Source organism: Saccopteryx bilineata, chromosome 7 (assembly GCF_036850765.1).
Source record: "Saccopteryx bilineata isolate mSacBil1 chromosome 7, mSacBil1_pri_phased_curated, whole genome shotgun sequence".
Taxonomy (NCBI): Eukaryota; Metazoa; Chordata; class Mammalia; order Chiroptera; family Emballonuridae; genus Saccopteryx; species Saccopteryx bilineata.
The window spans coordinates 107,701,920-107,725,020 of NC_089496.1; the positions used below are offsets into that span (position 1 = coordinate 107,701,920).

General features: G+C 55.2%; 1 protein-coding gene across 2 annotated transcripts in view; it reads right to left on the reverse strand.

Annotated features, from left to right (window-relative positions):
* The window catches only part of CPXM2 (carboxypeptidase X, M14 family member 2), a 99,379-nt gene that overhangs the window by 69,499 nt on the left and 6,779 nt on the right, over positions 1-23,101 (reverse strand). For both annotated transcript variants that reach the window (XM_066239861.1, XM_066239862.1), the window contains exons 2-3: positions 18,891-18,989; positions 7,106-7,215 (exon numbers count right to left, since the gene is read on the reverse strand). In XM_066239861.1, the coding sequence (XP_066095958.1) occupies positions 7,106-7,215; positions 18,891-18,989 (209 nt within the window). The remainder of the gene's footprint in view (positions 1-7,105; positions 7,216-18,890; positions 18,990-23,101) is intronic.

The following is a 23,101-nucleotide window of genomic DNA, read 5'->3' on the forward strand; positions in this document are numbered from 1 at the left end:
TGAATTCTTCTGAACTGACAGGCAGTGAGGGAGTGGTCGGAAAGTCCACCTGACATGGTCAAGTGTCGCGGGAGGAGGAAAGAGCCAGCGCGCGGAGCCGGGATCTGCTCAGATGTCCCGACCCGGGAGCCCCCGGGAAGGGGCCTCGCCCACTCCTGTCCAGGTTCCGGCACAGTGGCTGCCCACAGTAGCACATTTACAGTGACCGCCGGGGGTCAGCTCCAGCGGGTCAGAAGCTGTGAGTCCAGAGTGCAGCCCCAACATCTGGGGATAAAAGGACCATCCCCTCCCAGAAAGTTCAATGAGATGATGCATTTGCAAAAAGGGGTTGGAAACCACCTCCCGTTGGGGAAAGAAAATTAAAATATCAAAGAGCTACACTGTTGGAGAAGCACACAGGACAGTGTGGTCAGGTACTGAGCTGAGAGGGCTGGGGCAGCAGAGAGCTACACTGTTGGAGAAGCACACAGGACAGTGTGGTCAGGTACTGAGCTGAGAGGGCTGGGGCAGCAGAGAGCTACACTGTTGGAGAAGCACACAGGACAGTGTGGTCAGGTACTGAGCTGAGAGGGGCTGGGGCAGCAGGAGCTACACTGTTGGAGAAGCACACAGGACAGTGTGGTCAGGTACTGAGCTGAGAGGGGCTGGGGCAGCAGCAGGAGCTACACTGTTGGAGAAGCACACAGGACAGTGTGGTCAGGTACTGAGCTGAGGGGGTTGGGGCAGCAGCAGGAGCTACACTGTTGGAGAAGCACACAGGACAGTGTGGTCAGGTACTGAGCTGAGAGGGGCTGGGGCAGCAGCAGGAGCTACACTGTTGGAGAAGCACACAGGACAGTGTGGTCAGGTACTGAGCTGAGGGGGGCTGGGGCAGCAGGAGCTACACTGTTGGAGAAGCACACAGGACAGTGTGGTCAGGTACTGAGCTGAGAGGGGCTGGGGCAGCAGCAGGAGCTACACTGTTGGAGAAGCACACAGGACAGTGTGGTCAGGTACTGAGCTGAGAGGGGCTGGGGCAGCAGGAGCTACACTGTTGGAGAAGCACACAGGACAGTGTGTGCTCAGGTACTGAGCTGAGAGGGCTGGGGCAGCAGGAGCTACACTGTTGGAGAAGCACACAGGACAGTGTGGTCAGGTACTGAGCTGAGAGGGCTGGGGCAGCAGAAGGAGCTACACTGTTGGAGAAGCACACAGGACAGTGTGGTCAGGTACTGAGCTGAGAGGGGCTGGGGCAGCAGCAGGAGCTACACTGTTGGAGAAGCACACAGGACAGTGTGGTCAGGTACTGAGCTGAGAGGGCTGGGGCAGCAGCAGGAGCTACACTGTTGGAGAAGCACACAGGACAGTGTGTGCTCAGGTACTGAGCTGAGAGGGCTGGGGCAGCAGAGAGCTACACTATTGGAGAAGCACACAGGACAGTGTGGTCAGGTACTGAGCTGAGGGGGTTGGGGCAGCAGGAGCTACACTGTTGGAGAAGCACACAGGACAGTGTGGTCAAGTACTGAGCTGAGGGGGCTGGGGCAGCAGGAGCTACACTGTTGGAGAAGCACACAGGACAGTGTGGTCAGGTACTGAGCTGAGGGGGTTGGGGCAGCAGGAGCTACACTGTTGGAGAAGCACACAGGACAGTGTGGTCAGGTACTGAGCTGAGGGGGTTTGGGCAGCAGAAGCTACACTGTTGGAGAAGCACACAGGACAGTGTGGTCAGGTACTGAGCTGAGAGGGGCTGGGGCAGCAGAGAGCTACACTGTTGGAGAAGCACACAGGACAGTGTGGTCAGGTACTGAGCTGAGAGGGGCTGGGGCAGCAGGAGCTACACTGTTGGAGAAGCACACAGGACAGTGTGGTCAGGTACTGAGCTGAGAGGGGTTTGGGCAGCAGGAGCTACACTGTTGGAGAAGCACACAGGACAGTGTGCTCAGGTACTGAGCTGAGAGGGGTTTGGGCAGCAGGAGCTACACTGTTGGAGAAGCACACAGGACAGTGTGGTCAGGTACTGAGCTGAGAGGGCTGGGGCAGCAGCAGGAGCTACACTGTTGGAGAAGCACACAGGACAGTGTGCTCAGGTACTGAGCTGAGAGGGCTGGGGCAGCAGCAGGAGCTACACTGTTGGAGAAGCACACAGGACAGTGTGGTCAGGTACTGAGCTGAGAGAGGCTGGGGCAGCAGCAAGAGCTACACTGTTGGAGAAGCACACAGGACAGTGTGGTCAGGTACTGAGCTGAGGGGGCTGGGGCAGCAGGAGCTACACTGTTGGAGAAGCACACAGGACAGTGTGGTCAGGTACTGAGCTGAGAGGGGCTGGGGCAGCAGCAGGAGCTACACTGTTGGAGAAGCACACAGGACAGTGTGGTCAGGTACTGAGCTGAGAGGGCTGGGGCAGCAGCAGGAGCTACACTGTTGGAGAAGCACACAGGACAGTGTGTGCTCAGGTACTGAGCTGAGAGGGCTGGGGCAGCAGAGAGCTACACTGTTGGAGAAGCACACAGGACAGTGTGGTCAGGTACTGAGCTGAGGGGGTTGGGGCAGCAGGAGCTACACTGTTGGAGAAGCACACAGGACAGTGTGGTCAAGTACTGAGCTGAGGGGGCTGGGGCAGCAGGAGCTACACTGTTGGAGAAGCACACAGGACAGTGTGGTCAGGTACTGAGCTGAGAGGGGCTGGGGCAGCAGCAGGAGCTACACTGTTGGAGAAGCACACAGGACAGTGTGGTCAGGTACTGAGCTGAGGGGGTTGGGGCAGCAGCAGGAGCTACACTGTTGGAGAAGCACACAGGACAGTGTGGTCAGGTACTGAGCTGAGAGGGGCTGGGGCAGCAGCAGGAGCTACACTGTTGGAGAAGCACACAGGACAGTGTGGTCAGGTACTGAGCTGAGAGGGGCTGGGGCAGCAGGAGCTACACTGTTGGAGAAGCACACAGGACAGTGTGGTCAGGTACTGAGCTGAGAGGGGCTGAGGCAGCAGCAGGAGCTACACTGTTGGAGAAGCACACAGGACAGTGTGGTCAGGTACTGAGCTGAGAGGGGCTGGGGCAGCAGGAGCTACACTGTTGGAGAAGCACACAGGACAGTGTGTGCTCAGGTACTGAGCTGAGAGGGCTGGGGCAGCAGGAGCTACACTGTTGGAGAAGCACACAGGACAGTGTGGTCAGGTACTGAGCTGAGAGGGCTGGGGCAGCAGCAGGAGCTACACTGTTGGAGAAGCACACAGGACAGTGTGGTCAGGTACTGAGCTGAGAGGGGCTGGGGCAGCAGCAGGAGCTACACTGTTGGAGAAGCACACAGGACAGTGTGGTCAGGTACTGAGCTGAGAGGGCTGGGGCAGCAGCAGGAGCTACACTGTTGGAGAAGCACACAGGACAGTGTGTGCTCAGGTACTGAGCTGAGAGGGCTGGGGCAGCAGAGAGCTACACTGTTGGAGAAGCACACAGGACAGTGTGGTCAGGTACTGAGCTGAGGGGGTTGGGGCAGCAGGAGCTACACTGTTGGAGAAGCACACAGGACAGTGTGGTCAAGTACTGAGCTGAGGGGGCTGGGGCAGCAGGAGCTACACTGTTGGAGAAGCACACAGGACAGTGTGGTCAGGTACTGAGCTGAGGGGGTTGGGGCAGCAGGAGCTACACTGTTGGAGAAGCACACAGGACAGTGTGGTCAGGTACAGAGCTGAGGGGGTTTGGGCAGCAGAAGCTACACTGTTGGAGAAGCACACAGGACAGTGTGGTCAGGTACTGAGCTGAGAGGGGCTGGGGCAGCAGAGAGCTACACTGTTGGAGAAGCACACAGGACAGTGTGGTCAGGTACTGAGCTGAGAGGGGCTGGGGCAGCAGGAGCTACACTGTTGGAGAAGCACACAGGACAGTGTGGTCAGGTACTGAGCTGAGAGGGGTTTGGGCAGCAGGAGCTACACTGTTGGAGAAGCACACAGGACAGTGTGCTCAGGTACTGAGCTGAGAGGGGTTTGGGCAGCAGGAGCTACACTGTTGGAGAAGCACACAGGACAGTGTGGTCAGGTACTGAGCTGAGAGGGCTGGGGCAGCAGCAGGAGCTACACTGTTGGAGAAGCACACAGGACAGTGTGCTCAGGTACTGAGCTGAGAGGGCTGGGGCAGCAGCAGGAGCTACACTGTTGGAGAAGCACACAGGACAGTGTGGTCAGGTACTGAGCTGAGAGAGGCTGGGGCAGCAGCAAGAGCTACACTGTTGGAGAAGCACACAGGACAGTGTGGTCAGGTACTGAGCTGAGGGGGCTGGGGCAGCAGGAGCTACACTGTTGGAGAAGCACACAGGACAGTGTGGTCAGGTACTGAGCTGAGAGGGGCTGGGGCAGCAGAGAGCTACACTGTTGGAGAAGCACACAGGACAGTGTGGTCAGGTACTGAGCTGAGAGGGCTGGGGCAGCAGCAGGAGCTACACTGTTGGAGAAGCACACAGGACAGTGTGTGCTCAGGTACTGAGCTGAGAGGGCTGGGGCAGCAGAGAGCTACACTGTTGGAGAAGCACACAGGACAGTGTGGTCAGGTACTGAGCTGAGGGGGTTGGGGCAGCAGGAGCTACACTGTTGGAGAAGCACACAGGACAGTGTGGTCAAGTACTGAGCTGAGGGGGCTGGGGCAGCAGGAGCTACACTGTTGGAGAAGCACACAGGACAGTGTGGTCAGGTACTGAGCTGAGGGGGTTGGGGCAGCAGGAGCTACACTGTTGGAGAAGCACACAGGACAGTGTGGTCAGGTACTGAGCTGAGGGGGTTTGGGCAGCAGAAGCTACACTGTTGGAGAAGCACACAGGACAGTGTGGTCAGGTACTGAGCTGAGAGGGGCTGGGGCAGCAGAGAGCTACACTGTTGGAGAAGCACACAGGACAGTGTGGTCAGGTACTGAGCTGAGAGGGGCTGGGGCAGCAGGAGCTACACTGTTGGAGAAGCACACAGGACAGTGTGGTCAGGTACTGAGCTGAGAGGGGTTTGGGCAGCAGGAGCTACACTGTTGGAGAAGCACACAGGACAGTGTGCTCAGGTACTGAGCTGAGAGGGGTTTGGGCAGCAGAGAGCTACACTGTTGGAGAAGCACACAGGACAGTGTGGTCAGGTACTGAGCTGAGAGGGCTGGGGCAGCAGCAGGAGCTACACTGTTGGAGAAGCACACAGGACAGTGTGCTCAGGTACTGAGCTGAGAGGGCTGGGGCAGCAGCAGGAGCTACACTGTTGGAGAAGCACACAGGACAGTGTGGTCAGGTACTGAGCTGAGAGAGGCTGGGGCAGCAGCAAGAGCTACACTGTTGGAGAAGCACACAGGACAGTGTGGTCAGGTACTTAGCTGAGAGGGCTGGGGCAGCAGGAGCTACACTGTTGGAGAAGCACACAGGACAGTGTGGTCAGGTACTGAGCTGAGAGGGCTGGGGCAGTAGGAGCCACACTGTTGGAGAACCACTCAGGACAGTGTGGTCAGGTACTGAGCTGAGAGGGGCTGGGGCAGCAGAGAGCTACACTGTTGGAGAAGCACACAGGACAGTGTGCTCAGGTATTGAGCTGAGAGGGGCTGGGGCAGCAGCAGGAGCTACACTGTTGGAGAAGCACACAGGACAGTGTGGTCAGGTACTGAGCTGAGAGGGGCTGGGGCAGCAGGAGCTACACTGTTGGAGAAGCACACAGGACAGTGTGCTCAGGTACTGAGCTGAGAGGGCTGGGGCAGCAGGAGCTACACTGTTGGAGAAGCACACAGGACAGTGTGGTCAGGTACTGAGCTGAGAGGGGCTGGGGCAGCAGGAGCTGGAGCCAGAGGGGAGAGTCCTAGGTGGGCTGGCAGGTAAAGGCCCCGCCCCCCACAAAGATACCCACACCTCATCCTAGAACATGTCAACATGCGAGGTTACATGCAAAGGGAATGAAGGTTACAGACATAACTCAAGCTGCTTGAGGTGGGGAGATGGCGCTGGATTTTCCCGACGGGCCTGATGGCATCACAGGGGTCCTTGTTAAGGGGAGAGGGGGGAAGAAGGACTCAACCTGCCATTGCCCGCTTTGTGGAAGGCAGGCACCTAGAGAAGTTGGACAAGGCAAAGAAATGGATCCTCCCCTGGAGTCCCAGACGGAACCAGCCCTGCCCATAGCATGATTTCAGCCCAGTGAGATGTCCACCCCCCAGAAAGGTAGGAGAAGGGACGTGTGTTGCATTAGCGGGCACGCTGATGGCAAGTGGTTAGAGCAGCACGTGGTCATGAACGCCGGGGGTGAAACAGCGTTTTCACTGCCCGGGCACAGAGGAGGGGCGGGGGTCGCAGGCAGGGGCCTGCTGGAGGAAACGCCCAGAGTCACTGCCCGGGCACAGAGGAGGGACGGGGGTCGCAGGCAGGGGGTCTGCTGGAGGAAACGCCCAGAGTCACCGCCCGGGCACAGTGGAGGGGCGGGGGTCGCAGGCAGGGGGCCTGATGGAGGAAACGCCCAGAGTCACTCCCCGGGCACAGAGGAGGGGTGGGGGTCGCAGGCAGGGGGCCTGCTGGAGGAAACGCCCAGAGTCACTGCCCGGGCACAGAGGAGGGGCGGGGTGTCGCAGGCAGGGGCCCTGCTGGAGGAAACGCCCAGAGTCAAGTGGAGCGAGTGTGTGAGGAGCCCACCTTCTTGGAGCAGAACCTTGACAGTCACGAGGGCCAAGGATACAGCGGCCCCGAGGGTCGGGGAGGGAGGCCAGGCATGACGCGCCGGGCTCAGGAGAGCCAGGAAGGGTTTGCGCTGGGGGGAGCCACGGAGCAGCCGGAGGAGGGGATGTGGTGGGGGTCAGAGGCACCGGCAGGGAGAGAGCACAAATGCCACTGCCTGCCCACGCCCACAGGGTTCAGCTGTCTCCTCCTGCCCTTCCCACGCAGACCACGTGGCAGTGGACGGACCAGGGTCCAGGTCTGAGCAGCATCCTTTTCACTACGTAGTCCTCAGAAAGGACCCCTGGCCTGGGTCTCAGGGCTGTCTCTCAGATGCCCTTCCTGGTGTGAGGACTAGGGACCTAATACATGCAAGATGCCGGGGGATGGGGCGGGACCCAAGCCCAGCGAGCCACCGCGTGTCTGAGCAGAGCCGCCAGCCACACCCTCAGAACCCTGCCCCGAACGCTGGTACCTGGATGTTGAGCCGCCCTCGGTGCGCCCCCAGGCCGTAGCGCTTCACTGTGGACGCATGGAGCTGGAAGTCGGTGATTTTTAAGGTTTCCAGACCGAGAGGTGGGCAACCTGGAAAGGACAATGCTTGTTACAAACAAGGACAAATACCGAAAGTCACAAGCGTCTGGTCCCTGAGTCCCCGGAGCTCCCACCCGGCACAACGGCCCCCCACACCGGCATGCCTGGCGTTTCCTGACAGACATGGTCAATTCAGGGATCGCCATCCTGCTCACTCCCCAATCCGGGTGTTCCTGCTCTGATAGCCTTTCTCCCCGGTTGCTGCCCATGCTACTGTCTGAGGCTGTTTGCAATTAAGGATCCTTCCACGGTGTGACTCAGCCAGGGAGCGTGATCGGCGAGGAGTTTCGGAGCAAAACTGAGCTCTGCAAATTAATCAGAACTTACTGATTTCACTTCGGCAGCTCTGGCCTTGGTACTGCGCATGCTAATGTGCCAAGCCATATAAACAGAAGAAAAAAGAAAAAGAAAAAGAAAAACACTGTCTTCTGTTCTTGGCAAAACTGGGAACTTGGAGAAGGGCTATTTGTTAAACATAGTTTGATCCCAGTTCGCTTGGAATAAGACGCTGGCCCCACGGCAGGCCCTCGGTCGTGGTGCCCGGCCAGCCCATGGTCCCCACGGGTAAGAGGTTCCACAGCAGCCGCAGGGCCGGAGCCCGGGCCTCCTGACTCCTGGGCAGCTGCTCTCACCGCCCACCCTCCATCAGGCTAGGAATCCTCACGTGATGCTGTCTCCTGCAAATCTGACCCTGGAGGGAGAAAATAAAATAAAAACCCGCAGTAGAAGTGAGCCAAGTCTATTTCTACTACAAGTAGTAGAAAGTCCCTAAGGTAACGAAGGTCACTATGGTCCCACAGCCGGCAGCACTGTCAGCTGCCACACCAAACAAACGTCCCCTTTCGTTCGCTCTTGAGGTGAGGTGGCAGCCAGAAAAGCCATGCTCCCTGTCCACAGCACAGCGGACGACAGGTGCCTTTGCAGGGAGGCCCAGATGAGCATGCACACACTTGGTCTGCTCGCAAACGTGGTCTTCAGCGAATCCCGGTAAGGACTTTTTTCCTTATTAGAAGACAGATCCTTAGAGAAGTTTGGAGGCCTTGTCTGTCCTCCACGCTATTCATAAAGAAGCCAGCGGTGGCCTCACACTGAGAAAATGGATGCCCTTGGTGGGCAAAGACGAAGTTACGGAGCATGGGGTCGGTGAGGCACCTTTGGGTGCGGGAACCAACAACAGTTAACGCAAACAGGAAGAGGAACCGTCACCCTCATCGGAGGGAGGGCAGAAGTCTCACAGAAGGGACCCGAGCAGGAACGTAAGATAGGTGCAGAGACACGGAACAGGTGTGGGGCGGAGCCACTGGAGCTCTCGTCATCCAGATAGAAGCTGCACCATAAACCATGTGCTATGGGGACACAGAGGAATGGGGGGTTCCCACGGTCTCACACCTCCACTTGTCCACTGTCCCCCCTCCCAGAGAGGGCCTGACTCACCTGGTCACAGGTCTGCCTGCTGGGTGTTGTTAGCAGGGAAAGGTAGTAGTGGGTCTCCACATTCACAAGTGACATGTGCGTGGGACCGGCTGTGCAAGGGATGGGCTGTGCGTGGGACGGGCTGTGCGTGGGACGGGCTGTGCGAGGGACGGGCTGTGCATGGGACCGGCTGTGCGAGGGACCGGCTGTGCGTGGGACGGGCTGTGCGTGGGACGGGCTGTACGTGGGACCGGCTGTGCGTGGGACCGGCTGTGCGAGGGACAGGCTGTGTGTGGGACGGGCTGCCTGTGCTGTGCTGCAGGCAGACGCCAGTGAGGACAGCCGTCGGGTAGCTGAGGCATACGTAATCGGTTCTTCCAGCCACCTGCCCTCGCCGCCCGGCCCGGGCTCTGCCCCCGCCACCCCTACTTTCTCTCTGCATGTTCCTGTCTCGGATTGTGCAATCTGCCCTCTGGCTTCTGTCCGGCAGCACGGTGGTTCTCCTCATACGGTGACCTTTTCGGACTCCTGGGCGTCTTCCTGGTGTCCCTGCGGTCTGCTCAGTCTTGGTTCCCCCTCCCCGCCCGTGACCGCCGTGACTTCTTCCTTCCATAACACACAATTTTCCTGTTTCCCTCCTTCCTTCCTCCTTGTCTGAGGACTTCCCGAGAGTCCTCCCTCTCTTCCCCTCGCACAGTCCAAGTGGGCACCATGGCCTCGGCCACAAGATGGCACAGGTGTCATCCAAAGCAGCAGGGATGGAAGCACACACACACAGAGTTTAACCCAGAACCCCCTGGCACGCATCCTGGACACCCACTGCTCCACGACCTTCCATACATCACACCTGCTCTCGGCAGGAGCCCGGCGGTTCCTCTGGTTGAAGCAGATGTCCGAGCTGCCTTCCACGGGCCAGTGCTGAAGTTCTCCAAGGAGGTAGCCTCCTCCGTGGAGTCCGGTCCCCACTCAGCAGACAGCAGAAGCCCCCACAGGGGCCAGAGACACGGAGCCCACATCTCTGCTTGGGAGGCTGATCTCCATCCCATCCTCCTTCGAGAGCCTCCATGCCTTTCCGTCCACCAAACGGCCGTTTCCCAGTGACCTCCGTTCACTCCGTCACCGTCATCATCGGCGCAATTCGGCTCAGGACTGCTGCCTGCACCCCCCCGCCTGAGTCGGGGCGCTGTGTCCACGATGCCATATCCCACGAGGCTCAGCTAAAACTACACGCTAGGACCGGTGGCGAGTTACCTGCCTTCCCCAAATCACATTTGAAACATTTCATAATTCACAAAAACAGTCTTAAGAATAAAGCAGCTTAAGCACAAACATTCTATCCCACACCTTTTCGTGCAAAGATGCACGAGGCAGAGACCCCCGCTCAGAGCCACAGCGATCCTGACCGGTTCCTAGGCCCATCTGAACGACTTAGAGTGAAAGGTCTGGCGCAGAAATCTCCACGGGCAGGAGAACGAGGGATTCCCTAGGCTGGAGGACAGGGGACAACAGACGGGATCATTCTCCTCTGATGTAAAGAGTCTAATGCAAAACACAGAGCACCGAAATGTCCTGCGGACTAGGCCTGCCTCTGAGAACGCTCAGCAGGGTTCAGCCTGATTCCTTTCCTGCTCGTCCTCCTCGCCCTCCCGGAACAGCATCCTCAGGGTGTTTCCCGGGTCTGCTCCACGTCCCCAAGGAGCTGCTCCTCCACCTGGGGCGGGTGTGCCTGCAGAGCGGAGCCACTCTGCGCTGGAAAGAAAGTCTGGGAGGGTGACTGGGAAAGGACTGTAAGGCCACCTGCTCCCAGTCCCTCGGGCCGACGCTCAAGGCCACCTCCTGGTTTCTGAGGTGACATCTGCAGAACTTCAGCCCCTGGGCTTTGGACACCACACGGGGCTGCTGCTGACGTGACAACCCCGAAGGTCCGACAAAATCCACGGAGCGAGTTAGCTCAGTAGAAGGAAACTGACCCGTCTTCAAAACTGGAACTCCAGAAGGGCAGAAAGACACGGCGCCGTCCCCGCCGCGGTCCCCATGTGTCCACGACTCACGGCTCCCCACAGCGGGGGTTGTCGGACTGACACGAGGCTTCTCAGCGGCAACCCCGGGCACCCAGACCCAGGGGAAAAGAAGAGGGAATCGGGACTGCACCGTGAGACGCTGAAGTAGTTCAGGGCGTCCTCAGCCCTACGAGTCCTTAGGAAGGTGCCCCTCCCACCAGAACCACAGACGCTGCGGGAAGAGCCTCTGGAATCCCGTGCCAGAGACATATACACACAGTCACACGGTCCAGGGAGGGCTGAGCACCCCACACAGTCACCCCCACCCACCCACCCACCCCGAGGAGCCCGGACGACTCTGCCGGCCAAGGCTCTCCAGAAGCAACGTGGAGCTGGAACAAGAAGCTAGAATTCCTTTGGTTCTCAGTTCTCACAGAAGCCTCCTGCCCCTGGCCAAGGAGCGGACACCCTCCAACCACGAGGACTGTTTTCCTTTCTCCTTTAGAAATCTGACGGAAGAAAATAGGGCGCTGCCCTGGTGCTCAAGTGTACGGAGGAGAGATAAAAGTGTTTCAAAGTTTTACCTCAATCCCCGCAATGGGAAAGTAAGCCAGGCCAGGTCCCCGCAGGCTACTTGTGGGAACTGTAATGTGTTTATATGGTAAGCAAGATTGTAATGTTACTCGAGGAGCTAATTAGAAGGTGAAGAGCATGCTTGGATGTAATGGGAACTTCCTCCCCAGTCCGGGTTTTCTGGGTCCCCAGCCGGGCTGCCCTGAGGCTCGTGCAAGGACCCCCCGCAAGGACTCAGCCCTGAGCCAACCTGTCTAGCAACCCCCCTAGTGCCCCTGGAGACAGCTCCCTGCTCCACCCTAAACAAACACAAACAAAACCCTCAGCAAAGAGAAAAAAGACTCTAATCCTCAGACGCCTGTGGGTGAGAACACGAAAAAAAAAGTGTGAAAAGAACAGCTCAGGAAGACATTAATTAGAGACTGGAGATGAGTCATGATTTGGAGGCAAGAGAGTGACAGTCGTCAAAGGTGACTGTGCTTTTCCCTTAAAGGGGCGCACCCTGCGCTGAGCAGGCTCCATTCCCGGGGAGGCGGGCACAGGTGGGGTGCTCTGCCTCGTTCAGCACCCCCTTCCGACCCATACACACACGTGCACACGTGCACACACACAAACACACACCCATAGGTAACTAATCTGCCCCCTGCTGAAGCTCTCAGCAGTGCAGCCGCTGTACAAAGTGGACGTCAGCCCTACAGCGCGTGTTGACAGGTCCCCCTCCTTCTCGTCATCACGATACATCACCTATGGGCACACCAGCTCCTCAGGAACTCAGAGGGCCGCTGCCTCTAATGCCATGGAGGCTGTCTCAATCCAGGGCGCAGCGGGAAAACAGGTCTGCGCTGAAACTCTAAATCTGGAGTTCCGATCCCAACAGCCCACCCCCGACGCGCCAACTCCGTCTGGCAGGGCGAGGGGTGAGGGGGTGTTGTTCTGAGAGTCAAGTCATAAAAGGGATTTTCAAAGGGTAGCAACTTGGGGAGCAACAAACAGGGTTAATGTGCAAGACCCTGAGCCAGACCTTCTGAAGACATTCTCGCCTTCACAATGACCACGAGAGACCATTTACACTTCAGCGAACGTAGGCTTAAGGAGGCTCAAACAGAGTTAAAGGGCGACTAGGTCTTTGAGTCAGTATTTGAAAATCAGGCACAACATAAAACTCAGGCACAAGCCTTAGGCCACCTCCATGTAACTTGAACACTCAAGTGCGTAACACAAATGCAAGTGGCGTGGGGTGTTTGGGGTCCCACTAGAGAGAAGAAGTGAGGCTGGCTGGGCGTCACAGTGGGCAGAGGGCAGCACAGAACCAGGGCTGTCCGGCCTGCCGTGATCTCTGCTTGGAAACGGAGCAGAGAACTCTCAAGACCTCGAGAGCCCTGCCAGGGACAAGCTTACAGCCTTCCTCAACATTAGCTCTCATTGTCGCCTCTAAATCGAGTAGCTCTGACTCATGGCATGCCTGCCTTCACCTTTCTGAACTTGACATTCCCTTTGATCAACCAGAGCGTCGAGACAACTTGCTGGTGCGCAGGGGAATGTGCTTCCAGTGGCTCTCTGCCTGTTTCGGAGGTCACTGGTCCCCCCAGAGGGTGTGCCTTCCCCGGGGCTCTCAGGGAAGGAGCTGATCTCAGCCCTAGCTCATCGTCCTGGGGCAGCTCTCTAACACCCGCCTCAAAGGAGCCCCTCTATGTGTCACCGTCCCCTCAGACTCTTCCAAGAGCAGTGCTCACCCTACCCAAACATCAGAATCTTCTGGGAAACTTAGGGGAAAAAAACAACAAAAGATACACAGACCCCTCCTCATGGGCTCTGATTGACAGAGCTGCGGAGAGACCCAGGCCCTGGTCCAAAGCTCCCTGGTGAGTCTTCTGAGACCCTCAGAAGCTGGCTGGTGTCTCTGTCTCTTACTGCTCATCAGTGGCCACTCCACTTGAAAAGCCACGCAAGACTTCCTCCCCCCAAGTACAACCCCTCTCATCCTACCCACCTCCGCCTAAAGACTGTGCAAAGACTGCAAAAACTGCACTGCGAACATCACAGGGCAGAAACTACGAGTTCTCATCACTGCCTTCCCACAGCCCAATCGACATATCCTGATAAATGGACAAATTTGTATTATGACCGAGTGTACCTACTAATCATTATGTCTGCATCATCATGGAAAATTAATTGTTCTTATATATATAAAGCCCCCCCCCCCCACACACACACAAAGGAACTGCTGGTTCAAAATAGCATTTGTCAAACTTCAATCCCTTGCTTGTTATTTTCATGAATTCTTCCACATCCATGTCACACCTGCACTATTGCTTACTTAACAAAGAATACTCAGTTGAGTGACAGTTAGGAGGTTCATTCCATGAGACCTTAATAAGATCCCAGCTAACCCTTACTGAGCTTTATTATGTGTCAGCCACAGTTAGAAGCACTTTGCTCAAGTTACCTTAGTCAATACTCTTCCAATGCTATCAGCACCTTCAATTATTATCTCTGTATGCTATTTGAGGAAATTGAGGCACAAAGACATTAAATTAGGTCTAGGATCATACAGCTAGTTATTGGTGGACTAGGCTTTAAACCCAACCCAGTTTGACTCCTCAGCTCTTAACTATACAATATAGCAACATATAAACAGAAATCCCTTGCCCTTCATATATAAAGAGCTCTTATAAATCAACACACACACAGAGAAAAGATTGGAGAGACAGGCTCTAAAGTGTTGACTGCAGTTATCTCTGGATGATGAGGCTGTGGATTTATTTTCTCCTTTGTGTTTTTCTATATCTTCCAAAATTTTCTACAAGATGCATTTGCTACTTTATAGTCAAAATGTCAAATAATCTGGGATGGGGGGACTATTTTAGAACAACTTCCACTTCAATAGTTAAAAAAGTATTTTTAAGTTTTGGGGTATGACATGGTGACGTGGGTTTTCTGCTCACTGCATCCCAGGGCCGGCCGTGTAGAATAGGAAAGGCCTCACCCAGGAGCGCTGAGCGGATGCAAAGGGACAGTCAGCGTGTCGCAGGGAACAAAGCCCAGGCCAAGGGAAACGTGCTGGCCTGTGTCGTGAGGACCCAGAGGACTGGCAGCACAAGAAGTCCTCCCCTGCAAATGCAGGCATGTGAACCAGAACTGTACTTGGGGACAACGGAGTGACAGAAATGAACAGAGCCTTCTAGAGCCACCAGGGGCATGACTGAGCCCATCAGAGCTCTGTCCCCCGATCCCATGTCTGGGGGGGGGGGGTCTTTCCACACCGGTAAGTTGACTGTGGTTCCGGTTTCATGCCAGGGCTTCCGAGGCCTGCGGCCCCGGCTGGCCACTCTGCTCACAGTTTCAATAGTCACTCCATTGAGTCTACTGTGGACAGCAGTGAGCCCAGGGCCCAAAATCTCTCCAGACTGTAAAGGAAGGCTATAATAAGCCTCTCACACCACAGGTTTTGTTTTAAAGACTGAAAACAAACTTTTTAGGTCTTTTCGAGATGGGGATAAAGGTGGAGAAAACAGCAAGGGAGGGGAGCCCTCAGTTTCCCGGGCACAAGTTTTGTCCAGGAGGGTGTGACACTGTCCCAGCTCTGCCCCTTGCCGTCCCTCACTTCCTAAGAAGTCTGACACAGAGATGTGGTCATTTATCACAGTGTCTTCCGGGGCAATCAAGGTCATGTCAGCCATTTCTACCCCAAAATCGGGAGTCTGGGGTTTACACCATGACCCTCAACATCTGTGCCAGATGTCCAGGCGAAAACCAGAGCTGAGCCCTAGAGAACATCTGGCTCTGCAGCCATGGGGAGAGACTTCACAAGGGCTTGGATGAAAACCCTAAAGTGTCTCTCTCTCTCTCTCACACACACACACATACACACACACACATACATACACACACACACACACACACACACACACACACACACACTAAGTAGGTCAATCCCTACGCATGGTATTCTAGGCACCAAGCAGAATAACTGAGGAGTTCTCACTCATCAACACTTATGGCTTTGGGAAAACCATCCAACTTCCATGACGGCTGAAAACCATGCTTCGTTCCTATTGATCACAGACTGCGTCATGTGCAGGCTAGCCTCACTGTCTAGTCATGCAGAATCCACTTGGACATCCTTGGGACACCTGTTCTGCACCCCCAGAAGACTAGATCTGGCACAAGGCAGGTGTTCAATAAACAAATGTGCCCTTCTTATCAAGCGCTGCTAGCAACACTGGGTATGGTTTGAGATGGATCAGACAGGGGCCCTGCTCTTAAGCATTCATGGCCTCTCCCAGAACAGAAGAGCCACGCACAGAAATCACCGATGTGAGAGAGGAGGGATGGGGACTATGAGGAAGAGGTATGGAAAACAGAAAGAGAGGCGATCAGGGCGGGCTTCCTGGAGGCAGCATTTGCAGAACCCTGAAGTTCTAAATCAGGAGTTCACAATCCAGAGCCCATGTGGGAGCCAAATCCAGCCCCATCACCTGTGTTCATATGACCCATGATTTCAGAATAGTTTTTATATTCCTTTAATGGTTGCAACTTAAATGGTTATTTAAGTACCCACATAATATCCTTGATTTTCCTTCTTGGCCAATAAAGCATATAATATTTACAATCTTATCTTTTTTTTTCTTTTTTTTTTGGTATTTTTCTGAAGTTGCAAACAGGGAGGTAGTTAGACTCCTGCATGTGCCTGACCGGGATCCACCAGGCATGCCCACCAGGGGGCAATGCTCTGCCCATCTGGGGCGTCGCTCTGTTGCAACCAGGGCCATTCTAGCGCCTGAGGCAGAGGCCATGGAGTCATCCTCAGCACCCGGGCCAACTTTGCTCCAATGGAGCTTTGGCTGCGGGAGGGGAAGAGGGAGACAGAGAGGAAGGAGAAGGGGAGGGGTGGAGAAGCAGATGGGTGCATCTCCTGTGTGCCCTGGCTGGGAATCGAACCTGGGACTCCTGCATGCCAGGCTGACACTCTACCACTGAGCCAACCGGCCAGGGCCTACAATCTTATCTTTTAATAAAAGTCTGCCAACTCCTGTAACTAAGGCACAAAAAAAATCCCAACATTGAAAATAAAAATCATAGCCAATGCATGCTGAGCACTTACTGTATACAGTGTGTACTATACCCCACAGACATTATTTAATCTTTGCAATAGCTCTATAAAAGGTCATGATCCTCACTTTCCAGAGAAGGAAACTGAGTCATAGAGAAGCAGTAGCTGGCCCAGAGTCTCACAGCCATTGAGGGCAGAGCCTGGCCCAAAGTCGATTTCTCAATCACGACTTAGAAGCCTGTTTGGTTTCCTACGGAAGAGACACGTGAGCCATGTTTTCCGCACAGGGCATGTGAGGAATGAGCCCGTCTGGCTGCAAAAAAAAAAAAAGTAGAGGCAGAAGCCAGAAAGGAGTCAAATCACAGTGGGGTCTGAATGCCAAGTAGGGAATTACTATGCAACCAACACACAACCAGTAACAGGGGCATATGGTCATTTCACTGCAACACTGTTTAGAGTAGCAAAATAATGGGAACAACCTAAATGCCCATCACTAGGTGGTTAAATAAATTCTAGAACATCCCTTTGACAGAATGCTATACAACCGTCTTGATCTCCATTGTATTAGTCAGCTATTGCTGTGTAACCAGCACCACACACTCCTAGTGGCTCACAACAAGCATTTCTTACGTGTCTACAGATCAGCTAGGCTCAGCTCGGGACCCCAGGCTACAGGTTGGGGCATATCTATTCCCCTCATCTCAGCCTCCCTGGACTTGGGGCACACAGACTGATGGGAGCAATGCCTTTTAAGCTCTTAGTTCAGAGGGGATCACTCCCCTTTATTCCGCTGGTCTCAGTCAACAAAGGGGCATGGATCAGCCCAAAGTCAAGGGGCCTCCACCTTCTCTGAAGAGAACTGAAAAGTGACATGGCAAAGACTATGAACACGGAGAGGGAAGTGAAGACCTAGACCAATAATTCAACCAACTGCACGTACTATTACACGACAATGTCCAAGATGGGTTTTGGAGACTTGCCACAGCTGACACGGCTCCTTAGTCATAGAGACAACCAGGGACTGGTCCTCTCCCTCAAAGCAGAAGTTCCCCAGGGGTGAAGTCCACACATGACACTAGGAAGGAAGTGATGTCTTCAGGGAGGCAGGGGGAGGGGCAGGGAAGGTCCCAGGAGCTCCGGGACACTCAGGAGTGATGGGGCGATCTGGCCGTGGGTGACTGGGCACTGCAGGAGAGAGGGCGGATCTGAAGGTTGTCATCCCCACGTCAGCGGTTCAGGAGAGGCAGCCCCGCCAATGGCAGCTCCACGCGGGAATCTGCAGCCCGCCAGACCAGACCGGTGATTGGACCGGCGACGGCACCAGGATGGGGTGCGGCCCTCCATGGGACCTTGTTGGGAGCCGATCCACAACTGCTGGCTGACAAGGTCACAGCAGGAGAAGACCCACAACTGCTGGCTGACAAGGTCACAGCAGAAGAAGACCCACAACTGCTGGCTGACAAGGTCACAGCAGAAGAAGACCAAAAACTGCTGATTGACAAAGTCACAGCAGAGAAGACCAATGGCTGCGGAGTGACAAAGTCACTGCAGTGAAGACCAATGGCTGTGGGGTGACAAAGTCACCGCAAAGGAAAGGCACAACGATACTCCCCCCTTTGACTTTTTGAATTAATCTGGCCTTATATCCACCCTTTTCTGGGTGTGTGCTATTATTTGTGGCACAGGGATAATAATACCGTGCTTTCCCTGTAGATTCGTAGTGATTTCTTTGGAAATGAGACAGAGGGTGTAAGTTCCACAGAAAAGCCTGTAAGCCCCTTGAACTGGGCTCATAGACATAAGAGGCTGGCTGTGATATCCCTCGTAAAGGGTTAAGTCTGTAGAAGAATTCCTTCTTAATCATGTTAAAAAGAATAAATTGTGACTTAGGAGGCAGTGGCTGTGCACAGAGCACCCTTGGCCTTCACTTAACATTTTTTCCTCCCTAGCCTTTTCATGTGATAAGTAGAGAACCTTCCTTTCTTCCTGCTTATTTGATCTGCAAATAGTGGTATATTCTGAGAAGAATAGAGTCAGAACTTAACTAGTGTTTAAATAAAATGTAGGAAGTAATAACAGTTAATATCTTGTGTTGCTGCTGGACTATCTTGCAAGTGCACTCTGCATATCTTTGGGTGAAAGCTATCCTTAATGTTATGTTAATTTCTTTAGAGGCAAGCCTTTCAGAATCTTGTAGGACACTGCATAAACTCAAGGCCATTTACCTGAGCAAGTGGTGGTCCATCTCTCTCTGCCCCTTAACTCACAACAGACTAATAATTTAAAAGCTTTTACTGATGTTGTTATCGCTATTCAAGTTATTTTGTATTTTGAATGATTTGCTACCTGGTTTGTGACTCATAGATGTAAATTAACTGTTATCCAGAAACATGAAAACATAGTGAAACAAAAGTAATAATTAACATCATGTGATTGTAACTCGGTGTGCGTGTATAAAAAGGGAGCTATACTAGCATTGAGCAGAGATGCCTGGCAGTAAATGCTAACCGGAGAATAAAGAGAAAGAAAAGAATTCGGCTCTCTCACTACGTTCTCGCCGACGCCGTCTCCTCCTGTGGGACCCCTGGATCCCCGCCGGGGCTGGACCCCGGCAGGACCTCACTTACCCTCTCTGACATCATCATGGGCCACAGGGACGTTGTGATCATCGTTGGCAGCCTTCTCAGAGCTCTTGGTTCTCACGCCTTTTCTGTTGCTATTTTTACCTAAAAAGAGAGAGAGAGAGAGAGAGATGACTTTACTTCCACACATGTCAGAGCTGTCCCAGGGCGGCGAGAACGCCACCATCTCCTGCAGAGCAGCCATCCCCCTCTGCCTCACCTGTCCCAGTGATGTGCCCGGGACTCTGAGGTGCTCCTGGTTATAAGAGAGGAAGCACGTTCTGGTGGACCCCCACCTGATACCAACAAGTTACGTCTGTGGGTCATCATTCTGAGACTGCACAGCGTCCTGTGGTCCCACCTCTGACCCTCACTGGGACCCAGAGTGATACTGCGTCTAACAGATAAGAGCGACCTGGAACCCCGACTGCCAACCCAGGGGCTAGCATTCCCCACATGCAGGGCTTCCCCCACAGGTCCCTCTGAGGCCCTGGCTGGGCACCCAGGGGGCAGGGGACAAGACTCCTTAGCGGCACCCAGAAAGCCTCCTGCACAGGCCCCGTGGGCCTGGCCAGCTTCTCTCACACCCGCTCCCTCTCTTTCCGCCCCAGAAACACCCAACTCCTTTGAGCCTTCGGTTCCTGTTTCCTGCCCAGTAGGTCCTGGTCCGTGCTGGTCCCTGCTGGTCCATACTGGTCCCTGCTGGTCCGTGCTGGTCCTCCTCCCAGAGCGCCCCTCCCTCATCTCCTCCTAACTAACTCCTGCTGGTCCCACAACCAGCTTCTCAGTTCCCAACCTGAGAAGGCTCTCCTGAACTCCTGGCCTCAATCTATGCCTCTTCAACGGCCCTGATAGCACCTGCCTCAGGTCCAGAGGCCTCTATGCAGAGACTGACGCGGAGGCCCAGGGGTGTCCTGAGGGAGCGCTCTAAGGAGAGAGGGGGGCGAGGGCTCAGGGTGGGACAGAGGAGGGAGCAAAGCAAGGCTGTGTTCTCTTTTTTCTTTTCTGACAGAGACAGATAGGGACAGATAGGGACTGTAGGGACTGACAGATAGAAAGGGAGAGAGATGAGAAGCATCAATTCTTTGTTGCAGCACCTTAGTTGTTCACTGATTGCTTTCTCATATGTGCCTTGATGGGGCATGGGGGGGGGGGCTCCAGCCGAGCCAGTGAACCCTTGCTCAAGCCAGTGACCTTGGGGTCATATCCATGATCCCACGCTCAAGCCAGCAACCCCACGCTCAAACTGGATGAGCCCACACTCAAGCCAGTGACCTCAGGGTTTTGAACCTGGGTCCTCCGTGTCCCTGTCCAACACTCTATCCACTGCACCACCACCTGGTCAGGCCAAGGCTGTATTGTCAGCTAGCCTCTGCCTCAGCCTGATCCCATGGGGTGCTAGAGCAGGAACTGCACATGGCGTGTCCCCCACTCCCCACTTGAGGTAAAGGGCTGCTTTTCTACCTCTGGGCACAGCCTGCCTGTCCAGCTGGGGGAGGGGGGGTGTTGAGCTGTAACCATCCGGGGCAGTGCTCCAGAGAAGGAAGCCACTGTGAGCCATTGCACCAAGACCCCGGCCGCAGGGACTGGGTGTCCGGCAGAAAAGGGGGCCCGCAGCCCCGATAGAGCTCTACACATCTGTGCTGTGTGTGCATCAGCGTCACACACGGGTGACACATGCCCATCTGTCCGTGGGGGCAGGATCCGCGTCTGGTTTTGCTCACAGCCCCAGCTCCGGAATCTGGTAGATGATCTGCCGTGACTAATGATCGAATGAAATAAGTAATGAATCACTCAGTGACCAAAGAGACAAAGACAAGAGGAGGGGCCGCTCTGTGGAGAAAAGACACTTAGTTTCGGACTTTATGAAAGCCAAGCTGAAATATCAAAAACATCTGGTGGATCGTGCCAGTTAATGAAGTCATGTCAGATTGTTCCGCAGTCACCCACAGTGAAAAGGGTACTTAAAAAGAAAAAACCTAAATCTGCAAAGAACTCAAAGGGCACATTGGGCCCAGCTAAGGGCGAGCCTCTCCCCATCATATTTTTGGATGACACAGGCTGGGAGGGTCTTTCATTTTTCATATAAGCTAAAAAATATTACAAGGCTAAGCGTCCCCCTCAGATCAAGAAAGTCAATAAACCCAACATCTAGAAAGGCCAGAGGAGAGAGCCTGCTGACCTGGGTGCATCTGACCCCAGCCTGATGCCTCCCGGGCACCTGGGCCATTTCTGTGGGTCGGAATGTCATGGCCAGTGACCTCCAAAGACGGTCTGTTCTGATAGAGCCTGGCCGAGGGCCTGCGATGACCCTGACCGCTTGGCAAAGCCAATGCCGTAACCTTGTGGGGTGTGAGTTGAGTTTGGCAGAAAGATAAGACATTGCAGGCAGGAAGCTCTACCAAATATGTGAGGAAGAAGCCCAAGTTCTGGGAAGGAATGTTCCATCCCAACCCTGCCCGGAAGTCAGCCGTTCATGGCCTTCTCCCCGCCGGGGTGACCTCTCTGCTGCCTCCTCGGGGGTGTGAGGGTAAAGGGCCTGGCCCCTGCTACACGGTCAGCCTCACCTCCCATACGCTGGATCCATGCCCATGGCCAAAATGCCCCCGCTCAGCTCTGGGGGTCCAGGGAGGGTCCAGATGTGGGACACATGTGCAACACCCCCTGAAAGCTTGCTTCCCGGTGGGGGGGGGCAACACGTGCGGGACAGATGCTCAGAAGGTTGTGGTGGGGGGCAGAGGCGAGAGGAAGGGCCCGGCCACCTTCTCGAAGCTCCCGGTGCTGCCCGGGCGTAAGGACGGGTTCCGGATGCTGCCACTGCCCTGACCACGGTGCATCCACAGTGACCCACTTCACCGCTCTGTGTCCCTGTCCTTCCTCAGTAAGACAAGGAGGCGTGGCACCTGCCTCGACAGCAGGTCCAGGGAGGAAGCAAAGAACACGCCACACACGCCGAGTGCCCAGGGCAGGGCGCAACCACGGGAGCCGCCGCCTCTCCACCGTGAGCAACATCGCGGGGACCTCCCGTCACCACGCGCCATTCCGGTTGCTGGAAATACAACAGCAGCCAACACATGGAGTGTGATTCACAGTTTACGAGGCACTTTCACATAGCTGATAACATTCAATCCTGGCAAGTACCCTCAGAGGGCAGGAAGCTGGCTATGAATAGTACTGTCCAGGCAGGGACACTGAGGGTCAGAGGGCGAAGAGACCCACCCAAGGTCGCTGGCAGAGCCGGGCGGAGCTGGAGTCCGACTCCAAGTCCAGGCCCTTCTCAGCCCCTTCCCGTCTTAGAGCGAGAAAGGGAGCATCTGGTCCGTCCAGGTGGAAGGAGACAGTTACGTGGAAATAGGGCGCAGGGAAGGAGCCACAGTTAAATCAGTATCTCCATCTGGGCTGCGTGACAGAACTGAATTCCTTAAGAGTAGCAAGACAGAATTGCCAGTGTGGGCCCTGCGTTCTATTCTGGTCTGTGGCGACACACAGAATGCTTTTTAGTTGATAGGAAGTGATTTGCCCCCCCCCATACAAGGAGCTTACAGTAGCAAACCCCAGAAACTGAAAAATTCTTTGCTGCATATTTGAATTTTCCCCAGGAAATTCCAGCCCAACAGCATCTGCACTCCCCCTGCGAAGGGCTCGGCCCAGGGCCCCAGGCTCCCGGCCTTGTCTCCTGGTAAGGAACCCATGTAGGAGGGAGTCCTCCCCCCATGGAAGGGGCTTCTCAGGAGCGGCCCAGAAATGCAGCCTTGGGGCGTCGAGACAGACGATGATGACAGCTTTCTAAAACACCGCCAGCCACACATGCCTGCGGAGACCCTCGTCCATGAGAGCCGGGGTCTCTGCGGGGGAACAGTGGCCACACACTCAGGCTCCAGTGGTGTTAGCAGAAGGGCCAGGACAGGGGGAGGGAACGACCTGTGTTCTCACCCAGTTCTGAGACTGCCCAGCGCCCCTAGGACACGGGTTCTCCCAGGAATCGGGTGGATCCTGAAAGAAGTTTGAGTGGTTGGATGAAGCACTTGCTTCTGTTACTTAGTGACCTGGATGGACTGAGGGGGGGGGGGAGGTGCCAGTCCAATTTTTTAAGTCTTTCACCAGGGTTGGACCAAAATCAACCAACCAACCAACTAACCAACCAATCAACTAACTAATCAACCAACCAGTCAATCAACCAACCAACTAACCAATCAACCAATCAACCAACCAATCAA